General features: G+C 43.0%; 1 protein-coding gene across 2 annotated transcripts in view; it reads left to right on the top strand.

Moving 5' to 3' along the window:
* Nucleotides 1–20731, top strand: part of ISM1 (isthmin 1) — a 43430-nt gene extending 22699 nt beyond the window's left edge. Inside the window, exons 3-7 of one of the 2 annotated variants that reach the window (XM_075749764.1) lie at nucleotides 9–245; nucleotides 9474–9741; nucleotides 12813–12956; nucleotides 15703–15792; nucleotides 17482–20731. In XM_075749764.1, the coding sequence (XP_075605879.1) occupies nucleotides 9–245; nucleotides 9474–9741; nucleotides 12813–12956; nucleotides 15703–15792; nucleotides 17482–17999 (1257 nt within the window). In that variant the 3' untranslated portion in view covers nucleotides 18000–20731. Of the gene's footprint in view, nucleotides 1–8; nucleotides 246–9473; nucleotides 9742–12812; nucleotides 12957–15702; nucleotides 15793–17457 lie in introns of both variants that reach the window. The other variant, XM_075749763.1, reaches the window with a different exon arrangement.
* The last annotated feature ends 1445 nt before the right edge of the window (nucleotides 20732–22176 follow it).

Below are 22176 nucleotides of genomic sequence, written 5' to 3'. Positions count from 1 at the left end.
CTCCCCAGAACACGCTTACTGCAGATGACCGTTCTCCGGCAGACAGCTTCACCCTGAACCCTGAGGACAGACGAGAATACCCTGATCTCCAGGCTGCCCACCGGCCGTTCCCTAAGCAGCGATTCAGACAGGAAAACGGGCACACGTCCTTGCAAAGAGATGGACCCAGATCTTTCCTCCTGGATCTCCCAAACTTCCCTGACCTGTCAAAAGCAGATATCAATGGGCAGAATCCCAACATTCAGGTACAAATTTATGTTAACGGGATTTTTTTTATGAGCCGCACAAAATTATTTCACTGACCCAAGAGAATTTTCAGCCTGGCTTTCAGGACATGCAGTCAGAATATCCTGCCTCTCTACCAGTAGCACCAAGAGAGAATGTATGTAATATACATTATATATATGTATAAAATATATATATTTTCTTAAGTGAATGCACAGATTTCAATTTTTTTCTGAATTTCTCTTTGGATAGTGTTGATTGTAGAAGTGTGGGTATCATTATGGCCCTATTTATGCTACTAAAGCCATCTTTGCTATTGCCATTTTGGAACATATTCTCTTCTTTGATATTAAATGGGTATTTTGAATTCTGTTTTCAATTCTCTGTTGCAAAATTTGTTCGTGAACAGATTCTCTTTTGGTGTGCTATTATAAAATGCAACCATCCTTGAAAGTTATAAGAGAACAAGTCTTTAAGTTTCAGCTCAAAGTTAAATTTCAGTCTTCTGTATGGAAGCAAGACTTAGAGTTAATTTCTGCAGCAGCTGCCCGCAGTAAAAAAAAGTTGTCTGCAAGAAACTTTGTTATATGTTATTCCTCAAACTGTTTTTGGGTTTGGAATGGTCTCTTACAAGCCACTTGCATCTTGAAACTTCAAGGATTAGAAAGAGGAAAAAATGAGTGATTTGTTTTTAATTCAAAGCCTTAAAGCAAAATTGGCATTAATAAGCAGTCTTTTCTAACCAAAACAATAAATCGAAATGTTGTTCTGCCTAAGATGTGCTTATAAAAACAATACACTAATAGAACTGGTTTTCTGGTTAAATTAATTCCTGGCTTCTTATAGTCCCCCAGCCCACAAAATTACCATCCTTTTGATATGTCTAAGAAGTACATACGTAAAGATGTAATAGATCTGTTGGTGAGAGACCAACACAATCAGGCGAGAACAAGCTGTCTCCAAGTTGACATTCCATTATGTCATAGATGGCTTGCTACCTTAAGAAGCCTAGCAGATTTGGATCAAGCGCAGGTCCCATACTTGACGGGCCAAGGTGGTAAACATGTTCAACGTGTGGTGACGGTACACACCCCTCATGCTAGGAGAAGCCTTCCAGAAAGCCTTGGGAAGGGAAGGTAGGGAAGCTATAGGGGCCCCAGATTGTGGCATGAGGTAAGTAGTGTAACACCATCGTTTGAATGAACAGTATATAAACCATAGAGGAGGACAGGAGAAAACAAAAACCTTCTCTGATTGCTAGCAGTATTTAATGTTTTGACCCAGGGAATAGATAAATGAGATGGAAACATTTCCCTGGCTTGTCTTTAAAGTAGCTGCTGCTGCTATGACCTATTTTTCCACCACCTGATCTTGGAAATGTGTCAGCCAACTATGTCAGCAGTTTTGCTGGGCTTGGGGAACTGGGAAACCCAGTCCTGTAAACTGGAAAACACTGGGCAACATTAATCCCAGAGCTCTTGGGCACAAGGATCATCTCTTTCAGAAACAGGCTCCCTAAGTTCTGCATTATATTTAGACTGCTTGCTTAGGTGCATAAATAGGGATATGCAAAGCTGCTTTAAGTTCCTGGTTGACAGTCCTGCAGCAGGTCAGGCCTCATGGAGATAAATTAATTCATTTATCCCATTTATCTCCCATTAATTCATTACAGAGTTAATTAAAGTTTATTTCTTTGCCTAAAGGTTGTAAAAGGTGGCCTACTCTTTGGGGGAGGACAGGATTATAGTGAATTCTTGCTCATTAAACAATGCCGTACTCATCTGAATGGAAATAATGACACTTGTTGACTTGCAAATTTCTCATTGTCTGTTTGGCAGGTGAAAGCGGAGTCAATACTCATTTTTCTTTTGCCCAATGGCTTCGGGCTCTGTAAGTTACAATCCCAGGGCTGTTAATTTAAAAGTCCTCGTAGGACAATGAGGTTGGAAAGGAGAAAAAAAGCCTCTGTGTGTGAATCTAGTACAATGGGTACATTTATCTCTCAGAGACCTACAGCTTCTTTTCCCTTCTACTAGTACAAATCTACTTAGACCAAAAATACCATGTTTAAGAGTAATTATATCTGGAAATTTTAAGAACCTAATAAACAGATATAAAACTCAGCTTGAAAAAAAGATACTGTTGCGGTTTAACTGGGCAGGCATCTAGAATGACCACACAGCCATTTGCTCACCCCCCCCCCGACAGTGAGATCAGGGAGAGAATCAGGGGAAAAAAGTAAAATTCATAGGTTCAGATAAAGACAATTTAATAGGACAGAAAATGAAGGGATAATAATAATGATGGGGATGATGGGGATGATGACAAAAGAATATACAAACCAAATGATGCACAATGCAATTGCTCACCACCTGCCAGCTGATGCCCAGCCACTTCCCAAGCAGTGCCCCCCCCCGCCCCCGGCCAGCTTCCCCCCTAGTTTATATACTGAACATGACATCATACAGTATGGAATATCCCTTTGGCTAGTCTGGGTCAGCTTTTCGGCTGTGTCCCCTCCCAACTTCTTGTGCACCCCCCCGCCTCCTTGTTGGCAGGCCAGTATGAGATGCTGAAAAGTCCTTGACTGCTTGGCAACAACTAAACCCATCAGTGTGTTATCAACATTCTTCTCATCCTAAATCCCAAACACAGCACTATACCAGCTACTGCGAAGAAAATTAACTCTATCCCAGCCGAAAGCAGGGGAGATACTCCAGTGTGCTCTTGTTATGGCCATTCCTTCTCTGGTTTCCCGTGAGAAGGCAATTGCTGTATCATGCCCTGGTTGTGTGCTCTTTCAGGGAGCAAGCAGTGACTATCATCAGAACACCATCACAGGAATTCAGAAAATTAACGTGTCCCCAGGCTACTACTGTATTTATCAGGTGATAATCAAATATAAGCATAGTGGACTGTATTCTAGAAAAACCTCAGAAACAGTCGGAGCTGCAGTAATTCAAACGCTGTTTGACTCTTTGCATGCAAGACCAGAACAACACACTTTCTGTGGTAGTTTAGCCTTGTAAAATCTCCCATCATTTCAAGTGGCATTTTGTGCTCTAGCATTGCTTCCACGCTGGTGGAAGAGAGTAACTGCAGTACCTGCTCTTGAGCAAAGGTTGGCTGTTTGGTTTGGGGGGTTTTGGCTTCCTTTTTTTGGGGTTTTTTTTTTTTTTTTTTTAGTCATTTTAACTATTCTGTCAATGCCTGGAAGATTTCTGGAAGAGAAGATGATACAAAAACTGATCACACATTTTTCTCTGGATTTCCTCTCGCATGTGGAAAAATCCCTTTCATGTAAGTTTGTGCTTATTTGACAAACTAGCCAAGGGATGCCTATGCAGACCTTGTAATTGGCAGGGTCATTATCCAGAGTAAGACAGAATTGTTCTTACTCCTGAGTAACAGAACAAAGTCACATGGGAGTGTGCATAGGAACCTGCTTGTTTTCCATTTCTGATGGTTTTTTCTCATCCATTCCAACCAGCCTTCTACAACCTCTCAGTTCTTCGCAGCCGATCCTCTGGAGCCAGATGGTTCAACTTGCAATTGAACTTTGGCTCTCGTCCCTCCTCCCCTTCTCTTTTTTACTCCTGGTTTCACAGGCTTCTGTACTGTAACAGGTAGTGTGCTAATCTCCGTTGTCCCGTTGCTTTGCTGCTCTCCTAGCAGTGCTCGACACCATGACAAATGACAAGAAAAGGGAAAACTCCTTACTGTTTGTGGGACAAGGGCATTCTGTTGATATTGATGCTCTTTGGAGACTTTGACTCGATCAAATTTCACAACCAGTATACCTGAAACACAACTGGGTGAGTTCCAGTTGCGATGGATGTGTTAAACATTTTGGATGAGGAGACAGGTTCCAAGTAGGAACTGGGCAGAGTTAGGTAGGATTCCTGTCCTAAAAACCATGTGGATGTGCCCTGGAAAATGGAAGTAAACCAGTATATGATTAAATCTGGTTTGATTATTATCCTTGCTGTGAATCATGGGATTGGTAATAATTGATAGGAGTGATTTTAAGCCAGAAGTTAATTCTGCCTGCTTGGTGACGTGTTGTCTTTATCACTTTGCATGAGGCCTGTGGGCCATATCCACCAGTCATACCACTCCAGTGCTGCTATGTTAGCTTTATTTATGCTCTTTGATATCTACTCAGTTTCCATCTTCCCTTAAAAAAACATCTACACAGAACCACCCACTCTAGGAACATACACAGCTACAGAGAAAAAAAGGCTGCATGATCTGCTTTTAAAAAACAACTGCAGACTTAAACCCAACTCTTCTCCAGGTTCATCCATGGCCATTTCCCTCACCTCCATCTATATCATCTGTCACTTTTAACACAGATGTATTTTTTTAGGTAGTATTTATATTTGTCATTTGAAGCTGCTGGTTTCACTGCATTGGAAAGCAGCACCCTGTTGGGTCACAACAGACTCAGCAGTACCTGTAATACTGAGCTCTGACCATTGCATCTCATCCCTAATCTACCACAGTAGGAACTGGAGGGCTCCAGTAGTGCTTATTTCTTGTAATGCCTTTAAGGCTTAATAGTTTAAGGTAGTAGCAAAGCAATTGTCCCTATCATTGAATTAACACCCAGAAAAGCAGACAGCACATGTTCATTCTCTTGGTCCTTGGGCTGGGTCTGTACCATGGAGAACTCCCTGCTCCCAAGACCATCTGCCCAGTCAGTGTCCCTGCTTTGCTGAGCTCACTGCAGCACCGGAAACACGGAAACACGGTGTAGCCATGGCAGGAACTAGCTAGTCCTCTTAGCAAGCCAGAGAGACAAGTCTAGGCAAAGCAGAGTGCCAGAGGGCCATGGTTAATCCAATTTCAATACTAGGGCTGTTATTACCTCTGAACAGATTTCTTGATGTCATAGTGTAACAAGCTCGCTGCAGAGTGCAAAATTCAGAGCTGGGTTTCGGACCAGATTTTTAATTCTGGGATTCAGAGAGTGTCACTAGGATTGGCAACATTAAATACAAACTTCAGGTTTCAAGTCACAATGTCGTCTTTGCTCCCAGCAAATTTTGAGGGTCCTTCACTTTCCTTTCAACAAGTCCAGAAAACTATTCCAAGTGAGCTGTCGTGACCTAAGCAGAGGTAAATTGGTGTCACTACTGATACCATTTTAACTGAAGTTGTTATATAGTGTAAACCTAAATTTAACATTTGAATGTCTTATAATGAATTCATTTCTGTCCTGCTATTATAGTTACCTCATTGCTGACTTGCACATATGCACTTCTACGCAATGGCAAGTTCTGCACTGCAAGTTTGCATCAGTTGCATGAAGGAAACAGAGGTTAGAAGTATCGTAGAATCCACTGCTTGCACAATATTGCAAATGTAGTTGTTCCTGAAACATAATCTTCCAGTTGCTTAGGGCAATGTTTACACCATTAAAGTGAATTCAGAAACATTGTCTCAGTAAACAGGAGGAAGTACACAGAACTTTATGTGCATTCCAACAGGCGGGGACAATATTTATCTTCTGTATATTTTTGGCCAGGAAAAAAATTGGATGTTGGTGTCTCAAAACATCTGTGCTTGATACATTTGTTTCATTAGAAATTGACTGCAAATCTGTTGTTTTAATGTACCTGTGCCAACTGTTTTTAACAATTTTTAGAGGAACATCCTTATTTATAGCTCACACAATCATAAAAGAAGTGGCTTCATTTTATGCTTGAATACTTTCGGAGATGACTGTGGATTTATACAAGAACCATGTTACCACAGACATTTTGGGAAGCTTGAGAAAAAAAAATAATCTTTACAGTTTTAATAATCACTGGAAGAAGAAATCAGAGAAAATGAAGTCTTTAAAACAGTCTCCAAGATAGAAATACTAAACTAGGTCTATTTCTTAATTTTTGAGAGAACATGTTTTTGTTGGAGTAGTTATACAGCATGAAAGCTTTTCCAGAGCTGCTTTAAATGCCCATTTTTAACGACTCTAGTTCTAGATCTAATTTCTTTTTTCCTTTTCATAAACAACCCCCAGTATAGAAAGCAATCAAACAAGATAGTTTGTGTATCATGTGTACGGGTATGTACAGTTATGACCTAATATTGTTAAGGCTATCCGTAAGTACTGGGAAGAATTCAGTAATTGCTGATTTTCCAAAATTTTATACTGCGACAGGGAAGCAATTGCTCGCCCGAAGCAGCAGCCTCTTCTCACACCTCTGCCCTAACTTCTGGGTCATACCATGGAGGGATTACTAGGCTCACTCACTGATTTCCTCCTGCCTCTGGAAGGGGCATTAGGGTTCGATGGAGTTGGGCAGAGCACAGCTGAATCCCCAGACAGAACCAGACTCAACTGAAGTTGTCTTCTTTTTTAAGTTCCAAGCATGGCAGTTCAGGCAATGCCAGGATTCTTTACAGAATTTCTTTCACTCTATGTTTTTTAATGCCACGTCTTAAAAACTTGGTAATCAAAGCTTAAAATAGGAGAAGGAGCAGTATAGGTGTGTGTCAGTCCAGCACATTGGATTTTGCTTTTGTTATGTTCATTTCTTAAGTAGACTATTTCAAAAAATCCTGCTTACACTGGGGTGGATGTCTCTTGACGCCTCTTCTCCCCAGATGTCACTTCTCCTTTAAGACAAAGGGATAATTAATTGTAGTAGTTGTCTCAGGCCTCAACTTCTTATCTGGTTCATGGGTGACAAAGCACCACAGTACTGCAAAGTGAGTTACAGTCATGCTGGAGAGGAGAGAGACAGAGTGGAAGAACTCCTTCCCTGCCCAGGTATCACTGAAAGAAGCAGCGTGTGATTTCACCGGCTGCTGACAAGCTCACCTACCCTGGGCACTGGGTCACCCTGATGGGCTGTGCCTTCCCAGTCTGCTCCATGTTAGCTAGCTCTAAGCTAGATGTGAGAGGTTTTTGTTGCAGAGTAAGTTCTTGTCTGCTGGAAAACTCATTTTAAAGGCCTTTGTAATAAGCTTCCTTGGTAGTAAACACAGACTGAAGCAGGATATCTGATGGCACAGACATGTCTTGAAAGGAAGTCAGTGGCAGTGCTGTTGGAGGTCTGATGAGGTCTCACGAGCCTGGAAGTTTGTGTGTTACACCTGCCTCTTCCCCAGTGTAGCACATAGTGCAACCCAAGTTTCTCTGTCCCTACACACCCTCTTTTGCTTCAACTGACTTGGCATCCTGAATAAGTATTTTAAATCAAATCCCTATGGTTTTTCAAACTGTACCTGGCTGAAACAATGCGAGTTCCTTCCGATTCTCTATCATATAACTACAGATTACCAAAGTACATGGAATGATTATCATGTGCTCCCTGTCTTTTTTTTTGTGAGAGAGATCTTTTTCCCCACTTTGCTGAGTCATTGCTTACACAGTTAATGTGGTCTTCAAAATACTTGCTGTGAAAGTACTAGAGTCATACTAATTTTCACGTGGGTAGTACTAAAGGCCTGCAACTGGCCAGCAGTGCACAGTGTTAGCCGCTCAGTAACACTATTTCCTTTCACTTATTGTGAAAACTCTGTTTTGCTTGGGTAGATGCAACAATTTTGAATCCCTGATCTAACCCTGATGCTTTCAAACTTATGAAATCCATTTTAATTCTTGGTCTGTAGAAACTGAGGTTTAATGAAGTAATCATTCCAATTCCATGTTTAGTTTGGGAGTAAAAATATCTCTTGTGTAAAGATGCTGTTAGGCTGACAGCTGCACTTTCCCTCACTGTTGCTCTTTCCCCCAGTGAAGCTTCTTAGTAGCCTCGAAGTTGTTTCATTTCAATGGCTTGGGCTCTGGTCAAATGCAAAGCATGAAACAGATGCAAAATCGCTTTTCTCCAAAAAAGGATGTGTGGGCATTGTCTTGTCTGTGCAGCTGTGTTGGCAGCTATGAAGCTATGGCAGGAGTTCTGGTTTGCTTCCTATGTCACACTCCTCTGTGGATCGCAGGTAGCTGAAGAAAGACGGACACTCTTTTCTTTCTTTTTCTCGTGTGTGTCTAAAAACTAAACATTTTATCCAAAACACAAATCCATAGAGCCATGTAAATGACTTTTAGCATAATAGTACATTACTCTGGTTTTCCTGCTTTTACACAACCCAATTTTCATGGAAAGACTGCTCTGTAAACCTATAAAACACAAAGATACCTCTGTAATGATTAAACATTATAGGTATATCTGCTAGTCACTTCTGTATCATAGTTGTTTAGCCAGTCCAGTGTAATCACTGAACCACATTAGCATGAAGTATCAGAGCATTTTATGATTTATCCGTGGCCATGCTGTGCTTGCATGACTTGTAGAGCCAAGGTTTGTGATGGCTAGTTCCTGTTTCTACCTAAATAGGCACCTAGATGCACACGCAGTATTTATCCAAGAGTTTCATAATTATACATTGTTCAGCACAGAAAAAGAGTAATCAAGGGTTGTCCCTATGCAGGATTATATTTACATTCATGATGTCTGGAACTGGGCAGCAAACTTTGAATCTTGGCTCTGAGCTTCTGCAGAAAATGTACACGGGTTGTGTATCACTGTACTCTCCAGCACAGAAAGAGGACCTACTTCAGAGGGCTTAGCAGCAAGTGACTCGGCGTCGGTTGAAAGAGCTGCTGGCTCTCGTCACCGCAGAGTGTGGTTTCACATAGCGATGACAGCCCAACGCCGCGGTTGATGGAAACGCTGATGCTGCGGGGAGGCCGTGCGTGGGGATGGGCCGAGCTGCCGCTAGAGGGCAAGGGCCGATGCAAACCCTGCGGGGACCCCGGGCTCTGCCGCAGCGACCTTCGCGCTCGTGGACTGACTTAGCCCTGTCTTGAGTCAGCCCAGGTCCTTGGAACGGGCTCGGCAAGCTGGTGTGCCTCACGCTTGCCTCAAATTCAGCCCCAGCATAATTAGCGTAACAGATCTGGTTTTCTTTTTTCCTGGTCATATATGTTCGGATTTAAACATCTTTTCCCCATAAAGCAGAAAATTCTGCTGCAAAGGTTTTAGGCACAGTGTGGATTCTTATTTTGTGCAGGATTTTTCCTAGCCTTTGTTCCAAGGTCTGATTCAGCAGAGGTAGCAGAAGGAATCACTCAGCCACCGCATATCTCTGGGCTCAGTAATCCGCATATGGTTTCCAACATGTGAACCCTACAGTACTACACAGCCCCTCTGCAAGGCAACTCCAGTCATTTGTCTTCACTGTATAGAACGTTTCCTACTGACAGCCAGGCTGCTGTATTTTGAATCCCACAGGTTACCATTGAAGTGGTGGATGGCCCCGACACTGAGACAGACAAGGAGCTGCAGAAAGAGAGCAGCAAGCCTAGCTGGCCAGTCCCATCACCTGACTGGAGAAACTGGTGGCAGAGGTCCTCCACCTTGACTCGCATGAGCAGTGGTGACCAGGACTATAAGTATGACAGCACTACTGAGGACAGCAACTTCCTAAACCCTCTCGGTGGGTGGGATAGTCATGCACCCAGTCACCGGACATTTGAGTCCAAAGAGCAGCCAGAGTATGGTAAGTGTGCGTTCCAGGCCTCTTATGGGCATCTTGGGATTGTAAAAACGACTTTGGGGGAAATGAGAATGGTGAGGCATCGCTGAAAGTAGGCCAAGCAAAATAGAGTTTTTCAACATGTGGCTTTTGTTCATCAGCTTTTAAATACAAATCTGTGCAGATGCACAAGCTGTACTGTGGTAGCTGCATTCCACTAGTAAGTCTATAATCTGGAAAATCATACCAGTTATCCCATAAGAGAACCTTTTTTTAGTCCTAAGTGTACTTTTTTTAAAAGCAAAGGAAACAAGGTTTCATATTTATTTTTAGAGTAAGGATAAGTACAAATTTAGAATCGTGCGGTGGGTTGGGAACTAAAATATAATTATTGGATAAATAAGCAAGATCTAAAACGTGGTAGTATTTGGTGGATACACAAATAGGATGAATTATGTTGGTGCATGTGTGGGGAGTGGCATGTGCAGCAGGAACATTGTGTATTTGCATGTGTAATTCTCTTCCAGATGTGTCATGGCGAAAACAATTGTTTTCAGCTTGTTGTGTGAAACAGTTGCAGAAATTAGAAACAGAGGAGCTACAGTTATTCACTGCCCCAAGGGGCTGTAACTATTCATGCCGGCATGACTCAAGGGGGGTGAACTGGTGTGTGCTCACAGGTAGCTCAGAGCCTCTAGGATTTAAGTTGTGTGTAAATACAGAAGATTTTTATTTAGAGCAGGCTTTCAAAGCCACAATACTTCTACCCTGGCACTTCTGTTGCGTTCCCTAAATACTTCAGAGCGGCTGTCGTGCACTGATTCCCACTTACTTTCCTCCTGTGTTGGTTAAGTCCTAGAGCCTTAACAATTGAGAGACACTTTTTGTGGAATGGTGTATTGAAACATATACATATGTATTAAATTTTGTGGCCAGAAGATTAAAGTCTACCCTTTCGCGTTGCACCTGTATTTATTTGTGGGCACACTTTATTGCCAAGAATTCATATATTAGGTTGTTATTCATTTAGGTAAAATAAAATTGCTTTCACAAATAATTGTGGTAGAAAAAAAATTATAAGAATTACAAGAATAAAAATAGGAAGAACAGGCTGAGCTCCAGCTGAAAATCTAACATGGTATATTTAATAGTAGATACTATGTGTTTCATAGTGCAGTATAAACACTAGGTCGGTAGGCCTAAAAATTATCCTAGAGTGCTCTGCTGTACACTAGAGCACCCTACTAATTGCAAAAGACTCCTGGCCTTCTGACTAACCTAAAATGTCATGTGCCGTTGGCCTTGGCCAGCAGGATGTAGCAGCAGATCCTGCCTGTACGGGGCTTTTATACTGGTTCCAGCCATTGCCCTGTTCATGTGTTTCATGGCTCTATCATCTCCCTCGTCCTGCCCTTGCCAAAAAAAGCATCACATGGCTCTGCCTGCCCTTCCTGGGCCCTTTGACAAGCCTTGCACCTGCTTATCCTCCCTCTTCCTCACCAGCCACGTGAGGAAAAAAAAAAATCCGAGTTGGAAAAGAGCTGGGAAGGAGGAGAGCAGGGCCAGGGAGAGAGGGCAGATCACATTTTCCTAAGCCATCTTATGCCTCCTCAGGCTGCTGTAGTGCCCGCCTGTTGGCAAATCCCAGAATCTCGGGTCTTTGCACACAGATGGTAGCCATGGTCCCACCCACATCACACCGTGGACACCTGATTCAAGTGTGGCGGCTTCCTGATTGGCAGCAGCGTGAGAAAAGGAGGAAAAGCACATAAGGTCCCTGCCACGAGGAACTCGCATCGAGGCAGCTCACTACGAGTGAGATATATAACCTTCCCATACTCCTGGCAATAAATGTTTAATAGCACCCCACAGAGTTGTCGTCAGTCATTACATATGGTACAAATCAAGTTACGTGTTCTACTAACCAGCTCAGGAAGCCCACAGACAGCATGGCAGTGGGGGGGAGCGGGAATCGCGTGTAGCACAGAGGCCAGTGCAGGCAGGGATCTGTCCCTATGTCTTGCCTGTACATACACGTTCAGCCTATAGCTATAGAGCAGGGCTGGCTCAGAGTCACTAACCCTGATTTTTCTTTGCTACAAGTGCTGGTTTAACCCAAATGAGCAAAGGCTGCAAGTTATGATCACAGGGTCAGTTAAACATCTGTAGAGTGCAGGGAAATCCATTAAGCCAGATGTTTCCTAGTGAGAAAGAGCACTCAGCTGGGGAGACCAGTGGGAAGGCAAGAAAACTGGGATTGGTTCATGGACTCCACGTGGTGGCCTTCACAAGGTGGGATGTGCAACAGTTACCTCAGCAAACAAAGGAGACAGGTTCTAAGGGGTTTAGATATTCAGAGTGGCTCCGAACCACGGTGGTGCAGACTTGATAGCATTTGTCCTTGGCTGTCTACCAGAAGAGAATAAAGTCGTGTTTCATTTTCATAAGGCTCCTGCTAGTAAAGAGTCAGATTTGATGTTATTGAATAATTCACACGAAACACTACAAATTGCATGTTGTTCTGGGTACAAGACGAATATGCAGGTCCCTGCATTCATGGCAGTATTCCTGTAATATCTGTTTCCTGTTCAAGGGACTGAAGAACAAAAACTGCAATTTTTCACGCATGACCCTCAGCCTCCCATAGTCCAACATTCCTTGTGTCCTAAAAATTAATTGGGTATTGTTGTGCTGTTGCTGTGTGTTTTGAAAAGAAGAAAAAGAAAACTTCATTTATGCTGTGCCTGATTAGTCTGTGGTCAGAAAACATATTCCTACATACAGGGAAATTATGTGAATAGATGTGCACTGTTAGTTCATGACCCAGCTTTGCAGCTGAGGATTCTCAGCTGCCAAAAGGTCAAAAGAGAAAGGAAATATTTTTTCAAATAATGTTGCATGCATTTCCCTGAGGAGCATCAAGTGTGAAAACCATTTAAACAGCAGGCTTACGCCTGGCATCTAGCCCGAGCTTCAGGTAGAGACATCTGGATTCCATTCTTGTTTTGCCTTCTTAATAAAAAACACTACACAGTAGTTTTGCGTAGTAGGAGTTTTGTTTCTTCATTTCCTTCCTCATCTTTGGTCTTACACAGATTATATTGATGGTGAGGGAGACTGGAGCCCGTGGTCCCTTTGTAGCGTCACCTGTGGGAGTGGCAATCAGAAGCGGACGAGGTCCTGTGGGTACGCCTGCACTGCCACCGAGTCACGGACCTGCGACAGGCCCAACTGCCCAGGTGTGCTCATGTTCCCTTCCGTCAGAGGGGAGTGGGGAGAGGTGGTTGAGGGCGGGAAGGAGAGCCCTCCTGTACCCAAAGCCCAGGGCCCCCTGGCTCCCCGGCTAGGTAAGAGTTTCAGTGGGAGGAGACACGCTGGTTCTCAAGGCCGTTTATGAAATGGCAGGTTCTTTGCTAGTAATAATATGCTGCTAGATGCAGTCTACTATCGCCCGGGATTTAGACGTCAAACACCGGCTTTTTTTAGGTTACAGCAGTCATTTTTGTGCACAGTACGTTTTGTATTCCAAAGGGTGTAATCTACTCCCTTGAAACAAATTTGTATTAACTTTAGAATTTCAAAGCAGCTGTGCTGACTGTTACCTCAGTGAGCTCATATTTTGCTGTGCAGTGAACGGGCACGCCTGTGCTGTGAACAAATAGCTCTCCCCCAGTTATATGGCTTTTAAATTTGTGCCTAATGTATACAGAGTTGCTTTAAGACTCCATGTGTGTTAATATGAAAAAAATACTTTAAATACCTGCTTTGGGTTTCACTCCAGAGATTTTGGGTTCATTGGGCATTAAGCTACAAAATTTCCTGTCCTAGAAAGTCAATGCTAAGGTGGAAATGTCACCTCTGTTTCACTACACGTCGCTTGATAATTGGAGAATTCTAAACCAGCAAGTTTGGTCCCGCAATAGCTATGTGCAATGGGGTCAAAGAATGTATAGTTTTGGCTTGAATGCATCCAGAAAATATGGCCAAGGAGCCTTACTTAGCTCCTACCCATCTACAGGCACTGACATTTAAATGCCAGTAACCGAGGTGTCCTTACCCTCATGCACTTTTTGCGTTGGTGAAAGCAGGGCTGAGCACTCAAACCTACATTATAAAAATTTAAAGCTGCTATGGAATACTTTCCCATGATGTTCTTTAAATGCTGCTGTGTGTTTGGATTTAGGCAGGTTTTTAATGCAGTGATGCAGTAGTTGCCACAATGCACAGGATATGTGCAATTTCATTACTTCCCAAGATTGGAGAGAAGTAAAAACACATGCCGTGGTGGTGTGCATTTCACTGAGTTTACTTAATGACTCAGAAAGGCAGAAATTCTTAAACTGGAGGTCAGGGGTTTTTGATGGGAAGTGAAATGTCAGCAGTGCTGGAGAGAAGACTTAGGAGCTTCAGTAAGAGAGCTGGAGAGAAGTTTGTCACTCGCAGATAGATGCATGCATCCATTGCAAGGTAACGGCTGCTCGGCAGTTCAAGAGAAAAATGTTTCTGGATGCTCTCATACAGCCTAAAACCTCAAGAATAAGGGGTTAATTCCAGAAGAAAGCATGTAGCCCCCAGTGATATTCTCCAGTATTTATTACCAGCTAGCATCAAACAGTGGCAAACTTGAAAGAATATATTATGTCATATAACAGACCCCCAACGATCAACAAGCAAAATATATTCACTCTTTGAGGCTGTGCTGACATTTTTGAAATTGCAAGGGCAAAGCTCAGCTTCTGCTGTTTATAGTTCCAGCAGTGAATTACTGCCTTGTAATGGGTTCTTGGATATCTATTATTCTGCATCTACTGCTGGAGTTAAGGCAAAATCCTATGATAATTTTATTGAAAAGTGGCCTGAGGCTGTTTTGAAGCTTTGCAAGCCACTATTATGCCCCAGTTCGGGAGATCAGGAGAAAGTTCATCAGCAAGAAGATGGATGGTGAACAGACTTCATTATTAACCATATAGTTATCACATATTAAAGAGCTTACTGCTCTCTTTGGAGGTCTTTAATTCAATAGAGAGGACAAAAACCCCAAACCTGTTTAAATGCTTCTCTGAAGAGACATTTGTTTTAAGGCTACCTTAGGGAAACATGAGGGTCATAGGCCAAGCTAAAATGAAAGGATGTTTACGCTGGCAAGATCAATTAATACATTTTCTGGCAATCTGTGTTTCTCTCTACTGATAGCAAATGCTTAACTGGAGGTTGTTGGAAGATCCTGATATTTCAAGATCCTGATATTTTATTTGATTGCTCTAGGTGGTGGGGGATGGGATTGGTTGGAGACGTTATTTATCTCTTGCCGACTCACACCTTTCAACTCCCTAGCACTGTGAGAGACCAACAAGCACCAGTCTTCTTGTAATAGCATCATTCTTCCTCGTGCTTCCTGAAAAATGGTGGCCCACATACGGCTATGAACTTACTCCCCTGTCTTCAGGCATGTCACTCTGCTTGAGAAAGTGGCACAAAGGCTGTCTCCTTTAGACATCACATTTTACCCAGAGCTTTAGAGCTTCCATTAGGACACTTGTTTTGTCAGTAACTTATGAAACATGCTCTGGAGAAGCTGACCAGGTGGCTGTTGGTGAAGTGTGTGCAAAGCTCCTACCTGAATTACTGGGAGGTGCTGGCAAGCCTTCCGTTGGGAAGAAGAGGAACAAAATTGGTTCCTTTGCTGTGGTCCCTGCACCGAGTTCGTAACTGACCGGTTTGTTGCCTAAATATAATCTAAGCCCTAAATCTTGAAAACTTTTGACCTTTGTGCTAAGCTAATGCTTTATCTTCCTAACACCACAGATTCCTTGGTCATTATACTTTTAAATGAACAGTCCCTCCTCCAGCAGCAACTTCAGATTACTTCTCTGCCAAACAAAAGCACCTTGCAGAACTGGGGAAGGAGGGGATGGCAGGGAGGCGGTTGATTGCATTGTGTTTTAATAGGAAAACACCACCACCACTAACACATGTTTGTCTTAGGGATCGAAGATACCTTTCGGACAGCTGCCACAGAAGTGAGCTTACTTGCAGGAAGTGAAGACTTCAACGCTACCAAACTGTTTGAAGTTGGTAAGCAGCCTAGTCAATCTCTCAGTAACAGATAAGAGACTTCCTTAGAGTTTCCTGTTTTGACTCTCACTGCAGGACCAAGATTTTGAGTTTACCATTAAAAATGTCAGTAATAACGGCCATTTATTCCCTTGCTTAAGTTTACGATCTGAACCTTAGCTTGCTTCTGTCATAGAATCTTTCTCCTCTTAAGTCTTAGCAAATTTCTGTGTTTGTTTCATTATAAAATGGTGATTCGCTGTCCTAGTTCAGAAAAGAGCTGTAAGGCTCCACACTAACGGAGAGGAAAAAATCAAACACATTAGCATTTTGCTAAAATAGCCTCAAATGGAAGATACTATAAAAGCATTTTAGGTACAGCTGTCACATTAAAAAAAAAATGGCAATGACTTTTATAAGCATGCATAGCTTTTATAACTGTGTGCGCTGCAGTGGCACTAGCCAAAGCAATTTTATCGGGCATGACTTGATACTGCTCTGTCTAAAACTCAGCCCAACCTCTGTAATGTTCTGATTTCATCCCTCCGACGAAACCACAGTGCGGCCACTCTTAGACACCAGATGCTGGACTAATTGGATAAATAATGTAACCCAGCACCTCCCTCCTATGGTGGTAGGGCACAACAGTTAATGGCAGCCAGGACAGGACTCTTTAAGGAGATAGAAAAACAGGACACAGATCACTAAGTAAATATTTTGCAAGAATGTTTGCTGTAAGAGTTTTAGGTCCCAGTCTTTGCCTTACTCCAGGATCTTGTTACGTAAGTGTGGAGCAAGATGTGCTGGGGTTTTTTTTGAAAGCCCATAGCATGATACAGAGACCTTAAATAAAGTTTTAGGTAGGAGATGTTTAACTGAATTCTCCCAAGATTCTTGCAAAATAATAAAGTGCCAGTATTAAATGTGCTACTAGTCTATAAATCTCTTTAATCCCAGCTGTAAGTCATGGCTCTGGTGCCATTAAGTCCTCCTAAAGTACAGACACTCTGATACTATGTCACATATGCCTTTTTAGAGTCTGAATCACTTTTGGCTGCATTTGCCAGCTAAGAAGTCAGTCTCCATGTTTGAACTACAGCTGCTTGAAATACTCCTTTGGGAAGATGGAGGCCAAACAGAAAAAAGTATTTGGTAGTTAAAAGAAAGACTGAATTAGGGCTTAATGATGAACTTCAGAAAAAGAAATCCAGGCCTTGCTTGCCATCTTGGTATTTCTAGCGTCATGAGAAACTTAATCCTTCAGCATCGGAATCTGCTGTTCTTACAAGGTGAGGGGGTGGACTGGGGTTTAAACTGGAGACTGGCATCAAATCACTGTGATTTCCCTATTTCAGTTCTGTCGCTTGCAAACCCATGATAGTGTCTCTTGTGCTGCTTGGGCGTATCAGCGGCTAAACTAGAATTTGCCAGGTAGAAGAAATGTCAAAGATTCTTAGTGGCATGGTGCTGCACTGTAATTCAGAGGAGCACTGACCCGAGGCCCTCAAGGCCTCACACATGGGAGTTCTTTATCTGACAAGACAGCTCGTTAACACATTGCGGGCAGGGAGGCAAGCTTTGACTGCTCTTCCTTTCTTAAGCAAAGCACTGGCGCTGAAGTGTTAGGCTTTACTCATTTGTTATCACTGATCATACAAACTGGGATGCTGCATAATGTATCTTAAGTTTCCATTTCCTGCCCTTCAACAGATACTGATAGCTGTGAAAGATGGATGAGCTGCAAAAGCGAGTTCTTGAAGAAATATATGCACAAAGTTGTCAATGATCTCCCCAGCTGCCCATGCTCTTATCCCAGAGAAGTTGCATACAGCACTGCTGAAATCTATGATCGAATTAAGAGGAAAAACTTCCGCTGGAAAGATGCAAGTGGTCCAAAGGAGAAACTGGAGATTTATAAACCCACTGCACGGTACTGCATCCGCTCCATGCTCTCTTTGGAAAGCACGACGCTTGCAGCACAGCACTGCTGCTATGATGATAATATGCAGCTGATTACCAGAGGGAAAGGGGCAGGTACACCAAACCTGATCAGCATCGAATTCTCAGCAGAACTCCATTACAAAGTGGATATTCTGCCTTGGATTATATGCAAAGGGGACTGGAGCCGATACAATGAAGCACGGCCTCCAAACAATGGGCAGAAGTGCACAGAAAACCCTTCAGACGAAGACTACTACAAGCAATTTCAAGAAGCAAGGGAATACTGAAAAGATTTCCCTCCTCTTCAGACACAAAACCGCATTCATTTCCTGGATGCCAAAGAACTAATAACGGCTGCTGCATTGTCTCCTTGACAGGGGTTGATCAGTTTCTTTCTAATGAATGTATATAGTTGTAATATAATACATAAGTATTTTTCATAGTGTGTGTAATTTATAAACACATATCTCTCTGTCTCACACACACCTATTTTTACATACAGACATACATAAAACTTGTCCTGGTAGGATTTTATACTGCAATAACATTCATTTAATAATGTGCATTTCATTTTATTCCCCAACTATAACATAAGTGGGGGTTGAGGGGGGGGAGCAGCTGCCATCACCATCAGGCCCCAAGGCCCCAGCTGAGGAGGGCACACATTTAGAAGTTATTATAAACAATAGGATTGAAGAATGTACTTTTCCATATGGGAATGGTTTACAAGATTAATGCACCTACAGCATCAGTTTTCTCTATAATTGATTTCACGACTAGTCATATCTAAGAAAGGAGAATTATTTTTTTTTTGGAAGGGTAATACTCAGAAGTGAATATAGACAGTTACTAGCAATTTTTTTCTTGGAATGCTTGCTGTTACCTTCTAGCTCAGGTCTTTGCAGTTTATCTGGGGTAGGCTTGCAGGGAGACATAGCTGTGGTTTTCCTACAGAGCAGAAGTCCTGCTGCAGTGGTTCGGCAAGAGTTACAAACGGCCCGCTCCTGGAGACATCTCAGATACGGAGCTACAGCTGTCAGGGCTTGTGTCTTATGCTGGGGAGCAGATCTTCAGGGCAGCTACCTGTAAACGAAGCATGCCATAAGTCTTTGGAGGAGTGAGGCTGGAGAAGGAAACCATGTCAAAGGAAAAAAAATTAAAAAAAAAAAAATCACAGTTACTTCCCAATTTTTAATATGAAGAGTGTTATATCTGCTCTTTCTTTTAATAAAAGAAAGAAGTTTATTTTTTTAAAGAACAGGAAAAGTGGAATACAGATTTCTAAGTTCCCTGAGATAAGGCATGCAACCAGCCCTTTTCCCCCATTTATCATATGCTGAGTGCACAGAAGAAGCTATTTTTTAAAGAAGCTGTCTGGGAGGAATTACTGGTGAGTTAAAGTATCTTAATTTTTTTTAAAAAGCTGGCATTATTTTTGTAAAGTATTTATTGAATTGTAACAATTGCTCACATGTGGGATATGTCTCTAACATGAAAGGCTTCTGTAGATGGAACTTGATTGCCAAGAATAAGACTGTTGTTAGGCAAAGGTTTTACTTCCAAATTTTTATACAGTGCAAGTTTACATACATAATGCTGTAATTAAGCAGCTAATACCTGCATTCTTATGAAAGCTAAAAATTACACCATGGGTAAATAAATACTTAGAGTTCCATCCTGTAAAAGGCTGTCTTGCTGTAAGTCAATGTCTTCATTTGGAAAACTAAAGCTAAATGTTACTAGAGAAATTCCTATTTTCGGGTTATGTGGTCTGATACACACATGTGCACTGCATGTGGAACCTCACACAGCAGTAATGCCGATCTTGCATTGCAGTCAGTCTTAGCGGAAAGATTCAAGACAGCCACGAAAGACAATGCCTCCTGCTATAGTTGTACACACATAAATACGGTAAATCCTTTCTCTAGCTCTGTTGGCCTTACAGGTGCTGGCTGATTGTGACTTCCCAAACAGACACGTGCGTGGTCCCCCCAGCATTAACATACGCATAATAAGTCTGCTGAGTCTGGGAAGCAGCAGGCTTGTGTTGGTCTGCCCAGGTCATGCCAATCAGGGGATTAAAAAGCAGCCTGGGCCTTGGACACCCACTCTGACTACGCGTGTGGTGGATACACTGCAAAGGCTCTCCCCAAATCTGCCAGACCTGGTCTGACAGGCCGCAGAGCCTCAGCGCTGTACTTACGCTCCTGGTTTCCAGAAACACAGCGGTCCAGGCAGAGCTACTGCACATATGCAGCAGCAACTAATCTGCCGAGGTAACTTCAGCAGCTGGAAATCTTGGCCAAGTCATTGGATCTTCCCAGATGCAGGCTTGAGTTGGAGGTGGAGGGAGACGTGGATATATTCTAGCACTAGCTGGTAGTAACAAAACATGGTTAGTTGAGCAAGAGGGTAAACATGGGGATCGCCCCTTAATTTTTATAGAAAGCAGCTTTTGTAAATTCTTGCAAGGTCATAAGAAGGAGCCACTAGCTAGCGGAGCCAGTTAAATTGACAGCAGATGGATGAAAGGCATAAGCAACTCCAGGATCAGTCACTTAATAGGGAAGACAGGTATTTTCTGCAACATGGGGGAGAAAGCTCTGCTTTTTACTTCACTTAGCAGTGGGGGGGGGGAACAACAGTCTCAGGTTTCTCTGTGAGGGCGATGAGAGGGCAGTCACAATTCTTGAAATACAAAACACATCCCTGCAGTTTATGGATTAGTAAGTTATGGTGCTATTGAGAAATGCTGCTACATCATTAATACTGAACATAACAAAGTGTCAGGGAAAAGGAAAAAATATTCTAATAAATTAAATGATGCACAAAGTTTCAAGTGTTACCACTCACAATTTGGCAAGATTAGAAATTCTCTGGCAGTCTAATAACCACTGATACGGACCTACGAAGTTTTTTCATAGGATGAGTTCTGAGCACAGATCAAGAGAGTATTCACACTACTACAGTCTTAAACAACAGTCTTTATTAAAAACAGTCAGTCCTATTTTATAGTAAATGATGATCCATTCAGGGCTGGGCTGGTTTTTTTCTTTTCTATTTTCTCTCCTTTCCAATGACTAAAATCATACCTGGAATGACTTTGTGTAGTAGTCCTTAGCAAGGTGCTGGAGTTTACCATGGCCAAATTTGGCTCAATCCCTTAAATACAGAGCTCTTCATACTAGAATAAGGCCTGAGGAAGGGTTTACATTCCTAGGCACCGGTTGGTAGTTAGAAGAAGCTGCTGTTATGTTTCTAAGTTACCACAGAACAGGCACATTGGAAGACCCAACCAAAGATATGAGGGGGACTGAAACAAGCAGAACTAAACAGGGCCCATGGTCTCAACGCGGAGGAATCCTCAGAGAGTCCCTCACCCCAGAGCCATCCTGCTTCCCAGAAGGAGAGTTAAATACAGACACTACAGCAACCTCTCCGTATCTGAGCAGTTCCATTTACCTGTTTCTCATCAGCAAAGCCAGAGTGGGGTGTTTTCACCTCCTGGCCTCGCTTCTCTGCATTACCTTTGTCTTGGGCAAGCACAGCTGTTTGTGCAGCAAAAGGAACCAGTCAAGACATCCAAGTTATTTTTAACCCCGATGAATCAACAGATACAGATTACTGCATGGCTTTACAGTCAGTTGGTGGGAACGCCTTAAGCTGGCGTTAAGCTGGCATTACTGCTGAGAAAGATGTGTGGAGCTGTGCCCCGAGGCAGCCAGAAATGGGTTGAATGCGTACCTTTGATGGTTAAAAGGATGAGTGGGCCTGGCTTCACATTGCCCGGACAGCTGCTGAGCAGCAAAATTCCACTAACATAACCCACAGTGATGCATACGGGTTATAGGACAATATAGCAAAACCCAGAAACATAAATTCACGAATCCCCACAGTCCTGCATTAGTTACCAGCTGCATTTTTTCCCACCCCGCTGTGCCAAATGGTTAGCACTGTCAACGCATTCTTTCACAAAATGCTAGTGAGTTCCTAGGACTGCCTTTTCCATATATAGCATTTTCATTGAGATCGGAGGCTTGGTTGCAATGAATAACTGCACCTGACACCTTCAACTGAGTGGGGTCAGGCAAGTCAAAGGCAGGAGAGGAGGAAAAGTAACCTTTCCAAGTTGAAGAATCTGCTGCGTCGTGGCAGGGCATTGTGGTGTATCTGTGAGCCATTCCGCGAGGAGATGCCCCTGCCAGACCACAAAGAGCCTTAACGCCGCAGCCTCTTACCTGCGGTGGTCTCCCCGGTCCGCAGAGGAAGGCAGCGAGGAGCACCTGCGCCTCGTGGTGACGGCCTGAGGAACTGCGGATGCTCCCCCAAACCTCCCCCTTTGCTCCCCTCCCTGCTTTCTCCGTCAAGGCGCCCCTAGAGCTGCCCAGCAGCCAGCGGGGCTCACTGCAGTAGGTGCCTGCTAGGCGGCACTGCCTTGGCTGGCGCTCGGCAGCACAGAGTCAC

This window comes from Balearica regulorum, chromosome 3 (genome assembly GCF_011004875.1).
Source record: "Balearica regulorum gibbericeps isolate bBalReg1 chromosome 3, bBalReg1.pri, whole genome shotgun sequence".
Classification (NCBI taxonomy): domain Eukaryota; kingdom Metazoa; phylum Chordata; class Aves; order Gruiformes; family Gruidae; genus Balearica; species Balearica regulorum.
Note: the sequence above shows the minus strand (reverse complement) of the source record. Positions and strands in the feature narration are given on the sequence as shown.